The following is a 23,871-nucleotide window of genomic DNA, read 5'->3' on the forward strand; positions in this document are numbered from 1 at the left end:
GAGGACATAATGAGTGCAGTGGATAGAGGGGAACAGGTGAATGTCGTATACTTGGATTTCCAGAAGGCGTTCGATAAGGTGCCGCACAAGAAATTTATAAATAAGATACGGATGCATGGAGTTGGAGGAAGTGCATTGGCATGGACAATGGATTGGTTAACCAATAGAAGGCAGAGAGTTGGTATAAATGGGTGTTTCTCCGGTTGGCAGTCAGTGGTGAGTGGGGTGCCGCAGGGGTTGGTGCTGGGCCCGCAGCTGTTTACCATTTACATTGATGATTTGGAAGGGGGACTGAGTGTTGTGTAGCAAAATTTGCTGATGACACTAAACTGAGTGGAAAGGAAATTGTACAGAGGATGTGGAGAGTCTGCAGATGGATATAGATAGGTTAAGTGAGTGGGCCAAGGTCTGGCAGATGGAATACAACGTTGGTAAATGCGAGATCATCCACTTTGAAAGGAAAAATAGAAAAGCAGATTATTATTTAAATGGTGAAAGATTGCAGCATGTTGTTGTGCAGAGGGACTTGGGAGTGCTTGTTCATGAATTGCAAAAAGTTGGCTTGCAGGTACAACAGGTTATTAAGTCGGCAAATGGAATGTTGACCTTTGTTGCTAGAGGGATTGAATTTAAGAGCAGGGAGGTCATGCTGCAACTATACAGGGTACTGGTGAGGCCACACCTGGAGTACTGTGTGCAGATCTGGTCTCCATACTTGAGGAAGGATATACTGGCTTTGGAGGCGGTGCAGAGGAGGTTCACCAGGTTGATTCCAGAGATGAAGGGGTTAACCTATCTGGAGAGCTTGAGTTGCCTGGGACTGGACTCTCTGGAATTCAGAAGAATGAGAGGGGATCTTATAGAAACATACAAAATTTTGAAAGGGATAGATAAAATAGAAGTAGGAAAGTTGTTTCCATTGGTAGGTGAGAATAGAACTAGGGGACATTGCCTCAAGATTCAGGGGAGAAGATTTAGGATGGAGATGAGAGGAAACTGTTTTTCTCAGAGAGTGGTGAATCTGCGGAATTCTCTGCCCAGGGAAGCAGTTGAGGCTTCCTCAGTAAGTATATTTAAGATATAGTTAGATAGATTTTTACATAATAGGGGAATTAAGGGTTATGGGGAAAAGGCAGGTAGGTGGAACTGAGCTTACAGACAGATCAGCCATGACCTTATTGAATGGTGGGGCAGGTTCGATGGACGGGATGGCCTACTCCTGCTCCTGTTTCTAATGTTCTTATGTTCATATACCTCCACCTGCCCCACATTCCTTTCCCAGGCCCTTGACTAACATTTCCTATCTCCACAAGTGGTTCTAGTTGCCCATCACAACCCCCTGACTCTCTCCCTAAGATCAACTGCACCCCCGACAACTCCTCTGGCTCCATCTGCCAAATTTCCCTCACCTCACTAGGTTTCACCTATCACCTATCACCTATCCACCTCTGTCGCCACCCTTTCTCTCTTCTTTGGAATGTGGCAAAGGTAATGTCGCAGTAGTTATGGGGGATTTCAACATGCAGGTGAACTGGGAGAATCAGGTTGGTGCTGGACCACAGGATAGGGAGTTTGTAGAGTGCCTACGGGATGCATTCTTGGAACAGCCTGTACGAGAGCCGACCAGGGACAAGACTATTCCGGACTTAGTGTTATGTAATGAACAGGATTTGATAAACGATCTTCAAGTAAAGGAGCCATTAGGAGGTAGTGATCATAATATGATAAGCTTTTATCTGCAATTTGAGAAGGATAAGGGCAGCTCGGAGGTGTCAGTGTTGCAGTTGAACAGGGGAAACTATGGAGCCATGAGGGAGGAGCTGGCCAAAGTTGACTGGACGGATAGCCTAGCAAAAAAGACAGTGGAACAGCAATGGCAGGTATTCTTGGGAATAATACACAAGGTGCAAAATCAGTTCATCCCCCAGAGAAGGAAGGATTCAAAGGGGGGAAAGGGGCCACAGTGGTTGACAAAGGAAGTCAGAGATTGCATAGCATTAAAAATAAAGGAAGTACGACAGAGCTAAGGTAAGTGGGAGGACAGATGATTGGGAAGTTTTTAAGGAACAACAGAACTTAACTAAAAAGGCAATACGGGGAGAAAAAATGAGGTACGAACTCAAGCTAGCCAGGAATATAAAGGAAGATAGCAAAAGCTTTTTTAGGTACGTGAAGAGAAAGAAGATAGTTAAGAACAGTGTTGGGCCCTTGAAGAATGAATTGGGTGAAATTATTATGGGAAACAGAGAAATGACAGAAGAATTTAATGAGTACTTTAGATCTGTTTTCACTAAGGAAGACACAAGCAATCTCCCAGATGTATGGATGGGCCAAGGACATAGGGTAACAGAGGAAATGAAACAGATTGACATTAGGAAGGAAACGGTAATGAGAAGACTGATGGGACTGAAGGCTGACAAATCCCCAGGTCCAGATGGTCTGCACCCTAGGGTACTAAAGGAGGTGGCCCTGGAAATTGCGGATGCATTGGTAATCATTTTCCAATGTTCCTTAGATTCAGGATCAGTTCCTGAGGATTGGAGAATGGCTAATGTTATCCCACTTTTTAAGAAAGGAGGGAGGGAGAAAACAGAGAACTATCGACCTGTCAGCCTGACATCGGTGGTGGGAAAGATGCTAGAGTCCATTATTAAGGATGAAATAGTGGCATATTTAGATAGCAGTGATAGGATTAGGCCGAGCCAGCATGGATTTACCAAGGGTAAATCATGCTTGACTAATCTGTTGGGGTTTTTCGAGGATGTAAGGATGTTAGACGGGGGAGATCCAGTGGATGTAGTGTACCTCGATTTTCAGAAGGCATTTGATAAGGTCCCACACAGGAGATTGGTGGGTAAAATCAAAGCTCATGGCATCGGGGGAAGGCATTGACATGGATAGAAAACTGGTTGGCAGATAGAAAGCAAAGGGTAGCGGTGAATGGGTGTTTCTCGGAATGGCAGGTGGTGACTAGTGGGGTGCCACAGGGCTCGGTATTGGAACCACAGCTGTTTACCATTTACGTTAATGATTTGGATGAAGGCATAAAAAATAACATCAGCAAATTTGCTGATGATACTAAGCTGGGTGGCACTGTGACATGTGATGAGGATGTTAGGAGAATTCAGGGTGACATGGATAGGCTGGGCGAGTGGGCAGATACTTGGCAGATGGTGTTTAATGTGAATAAGTGTGAGATTATCCACTTTGGGAGTAAGAACAGGAAGGCAGATTATTAGCTGAACGGTGTAGAGTTGAGTAAGGGAGAAATACAAAGAGATCTTGGAGTCCTTGTTCAGCAGTCACTGAAGGTGAATGAGCAAGTGCAGCAGGCAGTGAAGAAGGCTAATGGAATGTTGGCCTTTATTACAAAGGGAATTGAGTACAAGAGCAAGGAAATCCTTTTGCATTTGTACAGGGCCCTGGTGAAACCACACCTGGAGTATTGTGTACAGTTTCGGTCTCCAGGATTAAGGAAGGACATCCTGGCTATAGAGGAAGTGCAGCGTGGATTCACGAGGTTAATTCCTGGGATGTCTGGACTGTCTTACGCAGAGAGGTTAGAGAGACTGGGCTTGTACATGCTGGAATTAAGGAGATTGAGAGGGCATCTGATTGAAACATATAAGATTATTAAGGGATTGGACAAGATAGAGGCAGGAAATATGTTCCAGATGCTGGGGGAGTCCAGTACCGGAGGGCATGGTTTGAGATTAAAGGGTAGGTCATTTAGGACAGAGTTAAAGAAAAATTTCTTCTCCCAGAGAGTTGTGGAGGTGTGGAATGCACTGCCTCGGAAGGTAATGGAGGCCAATTCTCTGGATGCTTTCAAGAAGGAGCTAGATAGGTATCTTATGGATAGGGGAATCAAGGGATATGGGGACAAGGCAGGAACCGGGTATTGATAGTAATTGATCAGCTATGATCTCAAAATGGTGGTGCAGGCTCAAAGGGCCAAAAGGTCTACTTCTGCACCTATTGTCTATTGTCTCCCTGCGAGATATCAATTATATTCCTTCTACACCCTCAGTGGCACCATGAGGATCCTAACTGAAACAGCCTCCTCCACAGATGCTGCCTGACCTGCAGCGTAACTGCTGGACATTTTGGTTAAAATTACGTTGCCCCTTCCTCGAACCTGCTGCCTGATAAACGACACAAACTAACTTTGCAGCACCCGTTCCCAGTGCAAATAGGGGGGTGGTAAATTAAAGTGACGACCAGCAAGCTGAATGAAAAACACATGGATGTGTAAGCCCACTGAGGTGGCAGACACGTGTCTGGAGGTCAGAAAACCAGGGCTGAGTGGTGGACAGTTGGGACAGGATAATAATTCCTGTCACTCCAGTAGAAACGTTCCCAAGGGGACAATACCTGAGAGAGACGATGACAGAGTGTTGAGAGGGTTTCATGGACCCAAATGGACTGATCTTATCAGTTATTTAGTCTTTGTGCATTTTGTATCACAGGTGCAAAAGGAACCATCACCAGGAGACACGACGGTTGCAGAAATCTGTAAGTAAGGATGTCTTAATACAAATCACTTATTTGAGGCAGAACAAACTGCCTGAGATCAGAGTACATGGGCCAATCCTTGAAAACTATACCTTGTATTCACTTTAATGCTCAGCACTATACACTGTCTACACCCTCACACTGAACGCAGTCCTGTCCTGTGTCTGAACCCTCAGACTGAACACAGTCCTGTCCTGTGTCTACACCCTCGCACTGAACACAGTCCTGTGTCCTGTGTCTACACCCTCGCACTGAACACAGTCCTGTGTCTACACCCTCACACTGAACACAGTTCTGTGTCCTGTGTCTACACCCTCACACTGAACACACTCCTGTGTCCCGTGTCTACACCCACATGCTGAACACAGTCCTGTCCTCTGTCTACACCCATGCACTGAACACAGTCCTGTGTCCTGTGTCTACACCCTCACACTGAACACAGTTCTGTGTCCTGTGTCTACACCCTCACACTGAACACACTCCTGTGTCCCGTGTCTACACCCACATGCTGAACACAGTCCTGTCCTCTGTCTACACCCATGCACTGAATACAGTCCTGTGTCCTGTGTCTACACCCTCACACTGAACACAGTTCTGTGTCCTGTGTCTACACCCTCACACTGAACACAGTTCTGTGTCCTGTGTCTACACCCTCACACTGAACACACTCCTGTGTCCCGTGTCTACACCCACATGCTGAACACAGTCCTGTCCTCTGTCTACACCCATGCACTGAACACAGTCCTGTGTCCTGTGTCTACACCCTCACACTGAACACAATTCTGGGTTCTGTGTCTACACCCTCACACTGAACACAGTCCAGTGTCTTCACCCACATGCTGAACACAGTCTTGTGTCTTCACCTACATGCTGAACACAGTCCCGTGTCCTGTGTCTTCACCACACACTGAACACAGTCCTGTGTCCTGTGTTTACATCCTCACACTGAACACATTCCTATGTCTTTACCCACACACTGAACACAGTCCTGTGTCCTGTGTCTTCACCCACACGCTGAACACAGTCCTGTGTCCTGTGTTTACATCCTCACACTGAACACATTCCTATGTCTTTACCCACACACTGAACACAGTCCTGTGTCCTGTGTCTTCACCCACACGCTGAACACAGTCCTGTGTCCTGTGTTTACATCCTCACACTGAACACTGTTCTGTGTCCTGTGCCTTCACCCACACTCTGAACACAGTCCTGTGTCCTGACCCACACACTGAACACAGTCCTGTGTTTACACCCACACACTGAACACAGTCCTGTGCCTACACCCACATGTTGAACACAGTCCAGTGTCTTGCGACTTCACCCACACGCTGAACACAGTCCTGTGCCTTCACCCACACGCTGAACAGAGTCCTGTGTCCCGTGTCTTCACCCACACGCTGTACACAGCCCTGTGTCCTGTGTCTACACCCACACATTGAACACAGTCCTGTGTCTTGTGACTTCACCCACATGCTGAACACAGTCCTGTACACCCACACACTGAACACAGTCCTGTGTCCTCACCCACATGCTGAACACAGTCCAGTTCCGTGTTTACATCCTCACACTGAACACATACCTGTGTCTTCACCCACATGCTGAACAGAGTCCTATGTCCTGTGTCTTTACCCACACTGAACACAATCCTGTGTCCTGTGTCTTAACCCACATGCTGAACACAGTCCTGTGTCCTGTGTTTACATCCTCACACTGAACACAGTCCTATGTCCTGTGTCTTCACCCACACACTGAACACAGCCCTGTGTCCTGTGCCTACACCCACACACTGAACACAGTCCTGTGTCCTGTGTCTTCACCCACACGCTGAACACAGTCCTGTGTCCTGTGTTTACATCCTCACACTGAACACTGTTCTGTGTCCTGTGCCTTCACCCACACTCTGAACACAGTCCTGTGTCCTGACCCACACACTGAACACAGTCCTGTGTTTACACCCACACACTGAACACAGTCCTGTGCCTTCACCCACATGCTGAACACAGTCCAGTGTCTTGCGACTTCACCCACACGCTGAACACAATCCTGTGTCCTGTGTCTTCACCCACACACTGAACACAGTCCTGTGTCCTGTGTCCTCACCCACATGCTGAACACAGACCAGTGTCCCGTGTTTACATTCTCACACTGAACACATTCCTGTGTCTTCACCCACACACTGAACAGAGTCCTGTGTCCTGTGTCTTCACCCACACGCTGAACACAGTCCTGTGTCCTGTGTTTACATCCTCACACTGAACACTGTTCTGTGTCCTGTGCCTTCACCCACACTCTGAACACAGTCCTGTGTCCTGACCCACACACTGAACACAGTCCTGTGTTTACACCCACACACTGAACACAGTCCTGTGCCTACACCCACATGTTGAACACAGTCCAGTGTCTTGCGACTTCACCCACACGCTGAACACAGTCCTGTGCCTTCACCCACACGCTGAACAGAGTCCTGTGTCCGGTGTCTTCACCCACACGCTGTACACAGCCCTGTGTCCTGTGTCTACACCCACACACTGAACACAGTCCTGTGTCCTCACCCACATGCTGAACAGAGTCCTATGTCCTGTGTCTTTACCCACACACTGAACACAATCCTGTGTCCTGTGTCTTAACCCACATGCTGAACACAGTCCTGTGTCCTGTGTTTACATCCTCACACTGAACACAGTCCTATGTCCTGTGTCTTCACCCACACACTGAACACAGCCCTGTGTCCTGTGCCTACACCCACACACTGAACACAGTCCTGTGTCCTGTGTCTTCACCCACACGCTGAACACAGTCCTGTGTCCTGTGTTTACATCCTCACACTGAACACTGTTCTGTGTCCTGTGCCTTCACCCACACTCTGAACACAGTCCTGTGTCCTGACCCACACACTGAACACAGTCCTGTGTTTACACCCACACACTGAACACAGTCCTGTGCCTTCACCCACATGCTGAACACAGTCCAGTGTCTTGCGACTTCACCCACACGCTGAACACAGTCCTGTGTCCTGTGTCTTCACCCACACACTGAACACAGTCCTGTGTCCTGTGTCCTCACCCACATGCTGAACACAGACCAGTGTCCCATGTTTACATCCTCACACTGAACACATTCCTGTGTCTTCACCCACACACTGAACAGAGTCCTGTGTCCTGTGTCTTTACCCACACACTGAACACAGTCCTGTGTCCTGTGTCTTAACCCACATGCTGAACACAGTCCTGTGTCCTGTGTTTACATCCTCACACTGAACACAGCCCTGTGTCCTGTGTCTACACCCACACACTGAACACAGTCCTGTGTCCTGTGCCTTCACCCACACTCTGAACACAGCCCTGTGTCTTGTGTCTACACCCACACACTGAACACTGTTCTGTGTCCTGTGCCTTCACCCACACTCTGAACACAGTCCTGTGTCCTGACCCACACACTGAACACAGTCCTGTGTTTACACCCACACACTGAACACAGTCCTGTGCCTCCACCCACACGCTGAACACAGTCCAGTGTCTTGCAACTTCACCCACACGCCGATCACAGTCCTGTGTCCTGTGCCTTCACCCACACGCTGAACACAGTCCTGTGTCCTGTGTCTTCACCCACACACTGAACACAGTCCTGTGTCCTGTGTCCTCACCCACATGCTGAACACAGACCAGTGTCCCGTGTTTACATCCTCACACTGAACACATTCCTGTGTCTTCACCCACACGCTGAACAGAGTCCTGTGTCCTGTGTCTTTACCCACACACTGAACACAGTCCTGTGTCCTGTGTCTTAACCCACATGCTGAACACAGTCCTGTGTCCTGTGTTTACATCCTCACACTGAACACAGCCCTGTGTCCTGTGTCTACACCCACACACTGAACACAGTCCTGTGTCCTGTGCCTTCACCCACACTCTGAACACAGCCCTGTGTCTTGTGTCTACACCCACACACTGAACACTGTTCTGTGTCCTGTGCCTTCACCCACACTCTGAACACAGTCCTGTGTCCTGACCCACACACTGAACACAGTCCTGTGTTTACACCCACACACTGAACACAGTCCTGTGCCTCCACCCACACGCTGAACACAGTCCAGTGTCTTGCAACTTCACCCACACGCCGATCACAGTCCTGTGTCCTGTGCCTTCACCCACACGCTGAACACAGTCCTGTGTCCTGTGTCTTCACCCACACACTGAACACAGTCCTGTGTCCTGTGTCCTCACCCACATGCTGAACACAGACCAGTGTCCCGTGTTTACATCCTCACACTGAACACATTCCTGTGTCTTCACCCACACGCTGAACAGAGTCCTGTGTCCTGTGTCTTTACCCACACACTGAACACAGTCCTGTGTCCTGTGTCTTAACCCACATGCTGAACACAGTCCTGTGTCCTGTGTTTACATCCTCACACTGAACACAGCCCTGTGTCCTGTGTCTACACCCACACACTGAACACAGTCCTGTGTCCTGTGTTTACATCCTCACACTGAACACTGTTCTGTGTCCTGTGCCTTCACCCACACTCTGAACACTGTTCTGTGTCCTGTGCCTTCACCCACACACTGAACTCAGTCCTGTGCCTCCACCCACACGCTGAACACAGTCCAGTGTCTTGCAACTTCACCCACACGCTGAACACAGTCCTGTGTCCTGTGCCTTCACCCACACGCTGAACAGAGTCCTGTGTCCCGTGTCTTCACCCACACGCTGTACACAGCCCTGTGTCCTGTGTCTACACCCACACATTGAACACAGTCCTGTGTCTTGTGACTTCACCCACATGCTGAACACAGTCCTGTGTCTTCCCCCACACGCTGAACACAGTCCTGCGTCTACACCCTCACACTGAACACTGCCCTGTGTCCTGTGTCTTCACCCACACACTGAACACAGTCCTGTGTCCTGTGTCTTCACCCACACACTGAACACAGTCCTGTGTCCTGTGCCTTCACCCACACTCTGAACACAGCCCTGTGTCTTGTGTCTACACCCACACACTGAACACTGTTCTGTGTCCTGTGCCTTCACCCACACTCTGAACACAGTCCTGTGTCCTGACCCACACACTGAACACAGTCCTGTGTTTACACCCACACACTGAACACAGTCCTGTGCCTCCACCCACACGCTGAACACAGTCCAGTGTCTTGCAACTTCACCCACACGCCGATCACAGTCCTGTGTCCTGTGCCTTCACCCACACGCTGAACACAGTCCTGTGTCCTGTGTCTTCACCCACACACTGAACACAGTCCTGTGTCCTGTGTCCTCACCCACATGCTGAACACAGACCAGTGTCCCGTGTTTACATCCTCACACTGAACACATTCCTGTGTCTTCACCCACACGCTGAACAGAGTCCTGTGTCCTGTGTCTTTACCCACACACTGAACACAGTCCTGTGTCCTGTGTCTTAACCCACATGCTGAACACAGTCCTGTGTCCTGTGTTTACATCCTCACACTGAACACAGCCCTGTGTCCTGTGTCTACACCCACACACTGAACACAGTCCTGTGCCTCCACCCACACGCTGAACACAGTCCAGTGTCTTGCAACTTCACCCTCACACTGAACACTGCCCTGTGTCCTGTGTCTTCACCCACACACTGAACACAGTCCTGTGTCCTGTGCCTTCACCCACACTCTGAACACAGCCCTGTGTCTTGTGTCTACACCCACACACTGAACACTGTTCTGTGTCCTGTGCCTTCACCCACACTCTGAACACAGTCCTGTGTCCTGACCCACACACTGAACACAGTCCTGTGTTTACACCCACACACTGAACACAGTCCTGTGCCTCCACCCACACGCTGAACACAGTCCAGTGTCTTGCAACTTCACCCACACGCCGATCACAGTCCTGTGTCCTGTGCCTTCACCCACACGCTGAACACAGTCCTGTGTCCTGTGTCTTCACCCACACACTGAACACAGTCCTGTGTCCTGTGTCCTCACCCACATGCTGAACACAGACCAGTGTCCCGTGTTTACATCCTCACACTGAACACATTCCTGTGTCTTCACCCACACGCTGAACAGAGTCCTGTGTCCTGTGTCTTTACCCACACACTGAACACAGTCCTGTGTCCTGTGTCTTAACCCACATGCTGAACACAGTCCTGTGTCCTGTGTTTACATCCTCACACTGAACACAGCCCTGTGTCCTGTGTCTACACCCACACACTGAACACAGTCCTGTGCCTCCACCCACACGCTGAACACAGTCCAGTGTCTTGCAACTTCACCCACACGCTGAACACAGTCCTGTGTCCTGTGCCTTCACCCACACGCTGAACAGAGTCCTGTGTCCCGTGTCTTCACCCACACGCTGTACACAGCCCTGTGTCCTGTGTCTACACCCACACATTGAACACAGTCCTGTGTCTTGTGACTTCACCCACATGCTGAACACAGTCCTGTGTCTTCCCCCACACGCTGAACACAGTCCTGCGTCTACACCCTCACACTGAACACTGCCCTGTGTCCTGTGTCTTCACCCACACACTGAACACAGTCCTGTGTCCTGTGTCTTCACCCACATGCTGAACACTGTCCTGTGTCTTCACCCACACACTGATCACAGTCCTGTGTCCTCACCCACATGCTGAACACAGTCCTGTGTCCCGTGTTTACATCCTCAGACTGAACACATTCCTGTGTCTTTACCCACACACTGAACACAGTCCTGTGTCCTGTGTCTTAACCCACATGCTGAACACAATCCTGTGTCCTGTGTTTACATCCTCACACTGAACACAGTCCTATGTCCTGTGTCTTCACCCACACACTGAACACAGCCCTGTGTCCTGTGTCTACACCCACACACTGAACACAGTCCTGTGTCCCGTGTCTGCACCCACACGCTGAACACAGTCCAGTGTCCTGTGTTTACATCCTCACACTGAACACAGTCCTGTGTCCTGTGCCTTCACCCACACACGGAACACAGCCCTGTGTCCTCTGTCTACACCCACACACTGAACACAGTCCCATGTCTACACCCACACGCTGAACACAGCCCTGAGTCCTGTGCCTTCACCCACACGCTGTACACAGCCCTGTGTCCCGTATCTGTATCAACACTCTGTGTCCTGTGTCTGCCCCAACACAGATTTTAGTAACTCCAAAACGTAAATCTAATCAAAAGAAAAAGATGGGAGTCCGGGGATAAAACCTGTCTACTTTGCTTTTTCTTTTGTTTTCCTTAGTGAGGCGTGGAGTTATGACGTGGTGCGGTAATGTTGTACACAATTCACATACTATTACATATAACCTGTGATGAATTATTGAATCAAAAGTTGCTTACTCAAACAATATAATTCAAATATTACTGAAATATTAAATACACATCATTCCTCCCTGCTTCACTATAAACTCCAACTTAATATAGAGTGTGTCTCAACTATATAGACTGTCTACTATATAATGCGGGTAGACATCTGCTGCATAGTAAATTTTAAATTGTCTCATTCAGATCTTAAATATTAATCACTGTGGAGGATTTCTTACTCTTGTGGGCTAACTTCTTTCCTGACCAGGCAGATCACTCTGCTCAGCAGGTGAGACTTATGGCTGTGAAACAATCTCCTGTTCTGGGTCACCCTCCGTGGTGGTGCTAGGAGTTGACTCTGGGACTGCAGGATATGGCTCTGGGCACCTTTCTTCTCTAACAATTGACTCTGCTCTTTTCAACTGATCAGTGTGTCGTCTCCCGATGACAGCAGACGTGATCTGCACTGTGTAGGAGTGTGGTCCAGTTCTGTCCTTAATCTTTCCAAGTACCCAATTTTGATTGCTTCTCTTATCCCCCAGCGGGACCGTTCGTCCAGGATCATCTTCTTTGAGGAGCTTTCAATGTGTCGCAGCTGTTTGTACTCCTTCTGAGACTGGGTTTGAGGAGATCCAGGTGTGAACGCAAGGGCCGACCCAGGAACTGTACAGCTGATGAGCTGTTGGCTGTGGGGTGTCCTGCATTGTGATACACAAGAGGAATCAGTGTCAGTGCAGTGCTAGACTCTGAATAAACCTTTCTGCCAAGGCGTTTGTAGCTGGGCAGTACAGAGCAGATGACTGAAGCTTTTCTGTAGCCAACTGCAGTCCATTGTATCAGGCTGGTTGTGCTGAATGCCATCCTTGAGAAGAAGCCTCACAGTGTGTGAGGCTGTTGGGAATACTTCTGGCCACTTTGTAGCTGTATCAAGATGTTTGTGCCCATGAATGGTCAGACACGATTCCTTTGCCAGGGCAATGCGGGCCTCTCCTAGCGAGGGAGTGGAGCTGCTCTTGGCATCTTCTGGATGTGTTGGCATCCTGAACAAGCTGCTCGATCTGCTGATCTATCCCAGGACACCAGACACAGCTTCAGCTGACCATGCCTCGATGGCTGGCATGCAACTCCTCCAACACTTCAGCTCTCAGCTTGGGTGGTACAGCTCTCAACCCCCATCAGGCACAAGTTCATCCCGGCGCTGGCAAAACATTTTGCAACTGGGATTGCTACTGCATATTCCAACCATTTTGTGTTGCCACACAGACCTGAGCCAGTGGGGGGGTATTTTCTGGTTTCCCCTTGGACCATCTCTGCTGTACTCGGGAGACTTCCAATTGCAATAGGGAGAGTACGTTAAGATGAGTGACTACCTTGGTAAATTTTTCAGGTATTTCCTTTTCCAAGAGTAAACGGCACAATCCATCAGCAATCCCATGAGGTCTTGCCCTCTTGAACTTGACCTTATAATTGTGTCCTCCAAGAAACAGAGCCCATCTCTGCACTCCTGCTGCAGCTTCCAGTGGAGCACCCTTCTGTGGACTGAAAATGGACACTAGTGGTTGATGATCAGTAATGAGGGTAAACTCTTCCCCATGCAAGCACTGGTTGAATCAATTTACACCCCACATCAGACCCAAGGCCTTTCTATCAATATGTGTGCAATTATTTGCTGCAGTGGTAAGGGAACATGATACAAAGGTGATGTTGTTCCATCACGAATAACGTGGCTTGACTGCACCTATACCATAAAGTGGGGTGTCATTGGATGATGTGGATCATAATGTGTGAGTATAGTGTCTGATCTCAGCATTTCCTTTACCTGTTGGGAAGCCACCTCATATTGCTTTGTCCGTTACCATTTCTTCCTGATCTATAGTAATGTGTTGAAGAGGTGAAGCACAGTAGCCAGGTTTGTAGTAATTGGCAAATCCTAAAAAGGACCACAACTGTGACACATCCTTCGGCCTTGGGGCACCCACTACCGCTTGTATTTTCTCAGCACACTTGCGTAAATCTTGTGCACTAATGGTGTGACCACAGTAAGTGATGCTTGGTTAAAAGAATTCACATTTGTTGCATTGTGCTCTGATATTACCTTCTAATGTTTTTAGCACTTTCTTGAGTTTTTGGAGATGTTTCTTGTCATCCTCACTGGTAACAATGATGTCATCCAGATTAACGCTGAGTGCCTGGGCAGCCTTGCAGTACCTGCTCCATAGCTTTCTGCCAGAGTCCAGGTACAAATGCTACTCCAAAATTAAGCTTATTATAGTGATAAAGCCCTTTCTGAGCATTTGTAGTGAGAAACACTTTTGACTCTTCCAGTTCCATCTATAGGTAGGCCTTTGTTAAGTTCTCTTTGCTGAAGTATACCCTCCATCAAGGTTTGTAAAGATATCCTCTATCCCAGGCAGAGGGTATTGATCAGCTTTCAGTACTGGGTTGATGGTGACCTTATGATCCTCACGTTTCCTGATGGACCCATTCTTCTTGGCTACTGCCACCACTGGATTGCCCATGGGTTCCAGTCAACCCTGGAAAGAATTCCTTCAGCCTCCATGAGATCGAGCTCACTGGCTATTTTCTCACTGCTGGTATAAGGAATCGGGTGGGGTTTATAAAACGTTGTTGTGGCAATTTCATGTAATACTATTTTACCCTTAATATGTTTGGGTTTTCCAGTGCCATCCTTGAATGTTGTTGTGGCATCATTCAGTCCCTTTCTTAATTCACTTTCAGCTGGCTCTATTGCCAGTGGATGTTCCATGCTGGATGGATCACCAATCAAATTGCAGTTGCCACAGCCAATCACAATTCAACAATGATGACTCTCCTGTTTTTAGCACATAAAAGCCAAATGTGACTTTACAAATGTTGTTCATGTTTCTGTGTCACTGTTACAAATGCCAGTCCCACAGAAGCGAACTTTTCTCCAGTATAAGTTCTTAGTTGGATATCTGTAGGCTTCAATTCAGCATATTTGCAATGCCGTTCAAACTCATTTTTAGAATGACTGAAACAACCTAGCTAGTGTCCATTTTAATTAATTTTCCATTCACTCTGGTGTAAGCCATGTTGCTTGCCTCTTGTTAGTTTTTACAAATTTTAAATCTCAGGGCTACCCAGTCCAGTTCCACTCTCATCATTATCAGATTTTTCAATATCATGCAGGTTTGTGCTCTTTTTTGAAGCTGTGTTCACTTTTTATCTTTTTCTCTTCCCTGTACAGTCTATTTATGTTTGTCTGCCTGACTTGTTCTTTGTATGTGTCCTACTTTATTGTATTTTATGCAAATTTCACCTTTAAACTTGCCTTGGTTCGGTGTATGTGAACATATGCCACAAGGGGAACAAATTTTGTTTGGCCAGGCAGGTTTTGTTTATACGTTACAAATTTGTTCACACTCACTTTGATTCCTGACTGCAACCTAGTTGTGCCTCTAGCTGCAGTTTCCATTGATACAGTTGTTTCAACTGCTCTTTTAAATGCAATTTGTGCTTCAGTTGGGAGTCATTTTTGAATGCTTTCTTGTAAGATTCCACAAATTAAATGATATCTCAGTGTATCATTGAGTTTATAACTGAACTGACAATGGTCACACAATTTCTTTTATTCAGATGCATAAGCTCAAATGAACCTTCCTTCCTTTTAATTCCACTTATGAAACCTAAAGTGGTCTGCAACTAACAATAGTTTTGGTTCTAAATGTTCCTATTTTTTTTAATCACTAATTTTTATTGCAACGCCAACAAATTACATTCAATACAACCAGTTGCCGATTACATTTTGACTGTTTAACCCAGCCATCCCCCTCTCCCCCTCTCCACACCTTATTTTAACAGAAGATCTTTTAAGTTAGATATCAAATTTCTCCACATTAAGATTGTGTTTGGTCGGGCATCATTTACTCTCGCTGATGATAATTCCAGGTAAGAAGTGTTGTAAAAGCTCCGAAGCCAGTGAGTACTTGAAATATCATGAGGAGGTTTCCAATGCTGGACTACAATCTTCCTAGCTGCAGTCAGGCCTGTCAGCCAGATTTTACGTGTTTTTTCTATAAGGGAAAGGTGGGAGTCATCATTTAGAAGATGTACAGTGGGGTCCATTAGTAATTGTACCCCCGTTAGTTCTGTAAGAGTACTGATAACCTTCCCCCACAAACCAAACACCCCTGGACATTCCCATACAACATGTATAAAAGAGCCAACAGTTCCACGGGGGCAAAGTGAGCAATATCAGTCAGGAATCAGTCCCATTAGATGTCTAATTCTTGGTGTTAGATACGCTCTATGACAAAATTTCAAGTGTATATACTGACGATTTGGGCTTTTTGAAGTACCGGTAGCATTATCCCAAATCACATCCCAGCCTAGGTCTTGTCCCAATTTAGATATCTCCCTATCCTAGGCTTTCATTCCTGATGTGGGCATATATTTCTGGGAGTTTAAATTATCATAGATATATGACATTATCTGTCTTGGAGCACTCTGTATCCAACTTAAAATGGGATGGTCCTTTAAGTCTGACCCCCAGGGAACCCCGTAGGCTTTACAAGCTGATCTTACTCCAAAGTAGAAGTAAAGAGAGTGTTTATCAGTATTATATCGAGATACCAGTTCTTGAAAGCCATTAATATCTTGAAGAGTAGTAATACCTTTATCCTCCCAAGTTCTGTTAGTGAATGGTTTCCTCCCAGATAGAAAATGATTATTGTTCCATAATGGAGAAGATTTGGACCATATGCTTTTAAATTTTAGGAATTTTTCTGCTTATGATCATTCAAGACGATCGAACACTTTTTCAGCATCCAGAAACAGCAGGTCACAGGCAGGCAGGATTTTATGTGTTGCACTCAGTGTGTGTAAGAGCCGGCGAATATTAACAGATGCGAGACATCCCCTGATAAAGCCTGCTTGATCTGGGCTAATTATTTTCCCAACTACTGCCTCGAGTCTACTGGCTAAGACTTTGGAAAATATCTTGAGGTCGGCATTTATCAAGGAGATTGGACGGTGATTGGCACACTCCAAGGGGTCCTTACCAGGCTTAGGTATAACTGTGATCAGGGCTGTGTTTAGAAATCTATGGAAAGTGCCATTTCCAATAGCATAATTTAATGTTTCTAACCATACTGGTCCAAGAATATCCCAAAGTGCTAGGTATGCCATCTATACCCGGCCCTTATTTGTGGCTTTGACTGCTTTGAGAACCTCACCCAGTATAATAGGAGAGTCTAGAGTTTTGGTGTCCTCAAACAACAACGTAGGGAGGTCTCATCCACTAAAAAAAAATCTGTCAAGTCATTCTCAGAAGGAGCTGAGCCACTTGTATACAGTTCGTTAAAGTAATTCTTGAATGTCTCGTTTATTTCCTCTGTTGAAGATACTACTCCACATTTAGCACATCTAGTCGCTGGCATAGACATTTAGCTTCCTGTTGTTTGAGCATTAGTGCCAAAAGATGGCTCGGCCTGCTGCCTTCTGCATAATACTTATGTTTGGTTATATGGATCATATATTCTGCCCTGCTTCTTAATAAATCAGTTAATTCTGCTTGTTTTGTTTTGAGCTCATTTTCTTTTGTTATGGTGTATCTCCTTTTGAGATCATTCTCCAAAACCCTACATTGTTCTTCTAGGTGGAGATCTTTTGAAGCCGGCTTTTATATAGGTGGGAACTGAACCATATGGTGTTATTTCGTAAAAAAAACCCTTGTTGGAGGCCCAAACCACTGTCACATCTGAGATATATTTGACCTCAGATAATTTATGAATTCCATCAGTTAAATTTAAATCCATTAGAAAGAGGTTAAGTGCTTTGGAAGCAGATTCTTGAGAGCTTGATATCGTTGGAGGAAGATGTATCGAGGTTATTGTTTACCAAAGCATTCACGTCAGAACCAACATATAGTTGGTAGTAACTTAACTTCAGTAATTGTGAGGTAATTGAGGGGAAAAACTCAGCCTTGGATATGGTTGGGGTATTTAGGCTAATGAATGCGACTTTTTTACCCTGAATGGATGTACAGCATAAAAGCTAGACGTCCTTCATTGTCGTCACCAGTCCTTTCAATTGATACATTAATACTACGTCTCATAAATACCATAACTCCTTTCATACAAGTACCATCAGCTGATGCCATGACAGGTTTATAAAAATGGTTTTGAACCCTGCGAATGTCATTAGGTTTAAGATGTGTTTCCTGTAACAGCGCGATATCTATTTTCTTTCTGCGTAAGAAATCTAAAACCTTTGAATGTTTGTAGGGAGAGTTTAACCCGCTAGCATTAAGTGATACAATAGTGAGATTTTCTAATTTATCTGTGTTGCTCACCTTCCCCTGGATCGGTTGTCGTAAGTTGGTGGTGGAACCCCAAGTTAACCCCTTCCCATCACCCCTCCCATTCAACCCTTTACTTCGTAACATCTGTGAGTGTCAGACACTGAACATTAATCACCCCCCTCGAGCACCTACAAGTTAGAAAGGCCAAGCAGTTCTCATAGACAATCCTACCAAAGAGACAAGAGTAAAAAACCTGGTCAAACTCATTAAACTGTATAATTAAAACCATTCCGGTTTCAAATATAGTATAACACATAACCAAGACCCCAACAGCTCTCTTGCTGGAGATTGTTGCTTTAATAGACTGTCGCTTAGCGATGATGCCAGTGACGCCTTATCTCACACCCAGGAACATAAACAAGTCTACTGGAGACACAACCCCAAATGAACATGTTCAACTAAAGTTATTCAGAACAAACTGCTGTTTTTCAGCTTCATTCTTGATGCAGTATGACATTTGGGTGTGTTGAATATCACTTTAGAAAGTAAAAGATAAAAAGTATATTCTAGGCAGACTTACATCACATTACCATGTTATCCTTGTACTAACTAGTTAACTGAGTCATTGCCTTATAACTCTGACCTGCAATACTCAGAAACAAACTGGCCCCTTAATAAGTGAAATACAAAAGAGCATCGAGTGACTTTCCAATAAAAGAATAACCAGAAAACTTCACACCTAGGACGCTAACTTGCCTGTGCCTGTTAGATTGCGCATACAGGCTTGTATGAGCTCTTAATGCAGTTCCATCTCCTCCTGAGGGGCGTGTGGACTTTGCCCAGGGTCTTTTTCCATATCTCCCAGCACCGATGATTTCAGGGCTTCTTTCACTTCCTCTGCTGAGTTAAACGACATCTTCATGTCCTTGATATTCACTCTCAAAATCGCCGGGTACATGAGGAACGAGTCCCCTTCTGTCGAAGCTTAGCGCGGATCTCCTCGTACGCCTGCCATTCCTGCATCGTGCCGGGGCTGTAATCGGCGAAGAACTGCAGCTGGGTGTCGTCAGGGAGAGTAGGTTTGGCTTTCCTCGCGCCCTCCAGGATAGCCTGCCGGTCGGTGTACCCTAGAAGCCTAAAGATCATAGTCCGTGGTCTTGAGATGTTGTTGGAAAAGATGCTATGTGCTCTATTGATCTTCACTGGAGTTTTGTGGGAATTCTTGAGTGCTGGAATCCAATTAGGCAGCATCTCCAGGAGGTCGCCCTCTGCGCCTGTTGGTAAGTTAACCATCCGCACATTGTTTCTTCTGGATCTGTCCTCCAAGTCGTTTAACTTCTTCCGTATCTTAGTCACCTCAGCGAGACAGGAGTTAGTATCTTTTTCATTCTTGCGTAAGCTAACCTGAATGTTGTCTAATTTGTTGAAGACCGTGCTAAATTTTTTCGCATGAATGTCTGCTTGCTCTTTTAACAACCGGAGAATATTGCCTTTCTCTGCCATATGCTTCTGTATGAGGTCGAGAGCCTTTTCCAGCGACTCCTTTAGCATGTGGGCTACTGTTTCTTACAGCAATTCCATCTCCATTGCCATTGTTTGCTTAATTAGCATAGCTATTTCCTTGGATGAATCGCTAGCTTGGTATTGTCTGCTGGTATCTCATTTCTTGGTTGAATTTGGAACTTGTTTTTGAGGTCATGTCTTTAGTTAGATCTTTCTCCAACTCAAACTTGTATTTAGGCCGCCTATGAGCCCTAAAGAACATGAAAAGCAGGGTTATATGTCAGCGCTCAATGCTGTGCTGCCATCTTGCTTCATGCCTTTCCTATATTACTTTAATGATATCAGCAAAACTCATTTTGGCTGTTTGGTTGGAGCAGTCAAACTTCCAAGCAAGCTGCATGTTTTTCCACCTATAACACTAAGTAGAACGAACACATGGTTCTCATTGGCTATTCCATTTGCTTTAAAATACTGCTCAATCCATTTAGTATACATCCCCCAATCACCTTTAGTGTAATCCAATGCATCTACCTGTCCAATATACCCTTTAAAATTTTTGATTATTATTACCTGTGACTCACTAGTTATGAACCCATGAATTCTGTCCATTTTCTACCTTTTTATTTTAACTTAACTGTCTTTTCCTTCTGAAATAAGAGCTTTTTTTAAAAAGTTGAACATCTTGCAGCATTCAACAGGTAGGTAGTCATCTCGGGTTTGCTTTAAAACTTATTCATCACCACTGGTATGTTTTGTAACATGAAAGAAAATCATGGGAGCTTGGGGATAAAATGTGTCTACTTCATTTTTACTTTCCTTTTCTTTAGTGAATCGCGCACATACAACATGGTGGAGTAATGCCATATACAATTCAGGTATATATACAGTATCCATAAAGAATTATTTAAACAAACAAAGAATGATTAATCAAACAAACAATATATTTGCAATATTACTCAAATATTAGCAACATATTAAATACCCTGTGTCTACACCAACAACTGTATACAGCACTGTCAAAACAATAGAAGATTCTGCAGAAGCTGAAAATCTTGAGCAACACACATAAAACGCTGGAGGAACTCTGAAAGTCAGGCAGCATCTATGGAGGGGACTAAGCAGTCAACACTTTGGGCTAAGACCCTTCATTTAGTCCTGTGTGTGTACAACACTATACCCTGCATCTTCACTAACACACCGCACACAGCACTGTATATACTTAATTCTCCAGCTGTGAGGTCATATGTATGGCCTGCTGATACCAGTTTAACAAAGGGCCAATATATAAAGACCCACTGCTCACCAAATAAGTAGAAGCTTAGATGTATTAATGGTTACTTGCTTAGAAATGGGATTCTGTTGTGCCATGAACATGTTTCATCCAGTGAAAAATGAAACATCAAATATTAATGAATTGTTCACAATTTATAATCTTCATTCTCATAATGGTCTCATAACTTCCAGCCTAGAATTTGCAACAGTTCACACAATCCATGAGCTGCTCTTATCAAAGCCACAGTGGCTTTACATAGAAGTGTGTTATGCCCCAGGGAACCTTAGGAATCTGACTCTCCTTTAAAGCAGCTGCCCATTTACCCACTTCTGCCAATCACAAGCCCTTGACCCACCCTGCATGCACAGAACTGCCAATCAGATAAACCGGCCCCTGACCACCCATTGTACCTCTCAACCACTGCTCCACTTTCATTATCACCGATCCTACAGCCAGCTTAACATGGCAGCTAACTTTCACCCACCCTTCTTGGTATTCCACTCCGCACCCTGTGCCCAGATCACCAAACAACGAGAGGTCTGCGTTAAGTACCAGGAAAATGCACCTTTTGAGCACTGACCAGCTTGAGGAAGCTATGCTTTAACGGATTATCATTCCTTTCAGCCAAGGAGTACTACAAGGCAGCGTCTGATTACGTTGCAACAACTGAAGATGAACTGAGTCTACACAAAGGAGATGTCATCCTAGTGTTAGAGAAGGTAATCTCTCTCTCCATCACAAAAACTTTTGAGTAGGTGTATTACAAACAACCTCATAACAAAAGGAAAATGCACATCTGAAATCAGCTACTCCTTGGAACCATTTTCTAACTTTTGGAGAAAAACCTTGACAGGAGGGAACATGGCTTCAAGTTGAATATGGTGCAATTTAATTGCTGAATTTTGTAGGACTGCTGGAGAGGTGACAACACTACTATTGGTCCATGAGAGGCCCATCAGAAATGACTTGCACTTGATGGCAATGACATTGTTAAGGGTAGAACTCATGAAGTCACTCAGAATCAGACTTGCTCTAATTTAGGTGTTCCCAAACTTTTTTATGCCAATCCCATAGACCAATACCATCAAGCAAGGGATTCATGGACCCTGGGTCTGGAACCCTGCTCTAACTGATAGTTTTTAATAAAGTAAAGGCACACAGTTGTTTGGGGAGATGAAACCAATCAGAATCAGATTGATCATCACTGATATACTGGACGTGGTGAAATTTGTTGTTTTGTGGCAGTAGTGCAGTACAATACATAAAAATATCATAAGTTGTATAAGAACCATAAAAAAGTAAAGAAGTAGTGTTAAAATAGAGCAAGTAAGTGAGGTAGTGTTTATGGGTTCATGAACCATTCAGAAATCTAATGGTGGAGGGGAAGAAGTTGTTCCTAAACTGTTGAGCTGCTGTACCTCCTCTGTAATAGCAGCAATGAGACAAGGGCATGTTCTAAATGGCAAGGGCTCTTAATGATGGATGCCCTCTTTCTGAGGCATTGCCACTGGAATATATCTTCAAAGGTGGGGATGCTGGTGCCCATGATGGAGCCAGCTGAGTTTACAACTTTCCTGTAGCTTTCTCCCATTCTGTGCAGTGACCCCTCCATACCAGACGGTGATGCAGCCAGTTGGAATGCCCTGCATGAATCTGTAGGAATTTGCTGGAGTCTTCAGTGACAAACCAAATCTCCTCAAACTTCCAGTGAAATATAACTGCTATTGTGCCTTCTTAGTTACTGTATCAATATGTTGGGCCCAGGATAGATCTTCAGAGACGTTGACACCAGGAACTTGAAACTGCTCACCATTTTCACTTATCAACTTTGGTTCAGTGGATTAGGACAAAAACAGAAAATAGTGGAAACACTCAGCAGGTCAGGCAGCAACTGTGGAGGGAGAAGCAATTTGCAGTTGGAGTTGAAGACCCTTCTTCAGAATTGGTATCGAGTGCCCAATCTCAGTGGATAAGCTTAGTGAAAAATTGAATCGGAGAAGGTTTTGAAATGTAGTTTCATAGGAAAGGCTGGGGGTTTGAGAGTATGGAAGCAAATTGCTGATGGTTTGTGGTGATAAATGTAGAAACAGTAAGGGAGTAGAGTTATGAAACAACCCAGACATGGAATGCTTTAGACTGGATGTGGTGGAAGTGACAGTGACAGCAATTGAGGGATTTGTAGATAAAGAGACGTTCTGAAATCTGTCTGGAGACTGGAAAGTAAAGTTGGCCAGCAAAAAGATGAAGGGGCCTGACATAGGGAACGTTTAGGTGTGAGTGCAGAAATGTTGGGTAAGCTGAGTTTGTAGAGGATGAAATGAGGATGTCAACATGTAAGCATTCTGGTGACACTGAAGATTCGACTGTGCATTGCCAATGTTTTCAAGGGTTTCTCCTGGACCTCAGGGTACACAAGATACAGTAAACATCCTGCTGAAGAGCAGGGGAACTAGATGACTCATTCTTGCTGATGTGTATGGAATGGTGTCCAGCCAGAGTTTATTGATGTGAAGTGATGATAACCGCTGCAAGCAGTGGTGTCAACAGAGATTGGAGTTCTGTGGCATATTCAACACTTGAAACCTTCTCTGGACCTTTAAGGGGACAGAACATAAGATACTGAACCAGATGGTGGGTAACCAAAAGCTGAATTGAATGCTTTTGATTTTATAATTTTGAGTTTAATTTTGGAAGTAGCTGCAAACAGACCCGTGCTTTTCGGATGGTTTAAAATCCTGACATTTTGGACCGGGACTCCAGTATTATCAACTCACAGCAGCCATTAAAAATGTCTACTATTCAATCCATTGACTGGTGACAGCTGATCTTAATTCCTCCGTACTCTCGTCTGAGCATCAGCTTACGATTTACTTACAGGACACGGGAGAAACTGGCTGGTGGAAAGCATGTGTGAACGGACGACAGGGACTTATCCCAGACAAGCTCATGGTCCCTTACGCAGGTACAGAAGAGGTGAGTACTCTTTCTGCCTGTTGGTTGTGGAATGCCCAGGAAAAAA

The 23,871-nt window shown here is 45.5% G+C and overlaps 1 protein-coding gene across 1 annotated transcript in view; it reads left to right on the plus strand.

Annotated features, from left to right (window-relative positions):
• Nucleotides 1-23,871, plus strand: part of LOC132383326 (CD2-associated protein-like) — a 128,474-nt gene that overhangs the window by 42,863 nt on the left and 61,740 nt on the right. Inside the window, exons 8-11 of the mRNA XM_059954229.1 lie at nucleotides 4,470-4,515; nucleotides 20,407-20,454; nucleotides 21,477-21,571; nucleotides 23,730-23,825. Of these exons, the coding sequence (XP_059810212.1) occupies nucleotides 4,470-4,515; nucleotides 20,407-20,454; nucleotides 21,477-21,571; nucleotides 23,730-23,825 (285 nt within the window). The remainder of the gene's footprint in view (nucleotides 1-4,469; nucleotides 4,516-20,406; nucleotides 20,455-21,476; nucleotides 21,572-23,729; nucleotides 23,826-23,871) is intronic.

The sequence above is a fragment of the Hypanus sabinus genome, chromosome 30, assembly GCF_030144855.1.
Source record: "Hypanus sabinus isolate sHypSab1 chromosome 30, sHypSab1.hap1, whole genome shotgun sequence".
Taxonomy (NCBI): Eukaryota; Metazoa; Chordata; class Chondrichthyes; order Myliobatiformes; family Dasyatidae; genus Hypanus; species Hypanus sabinus.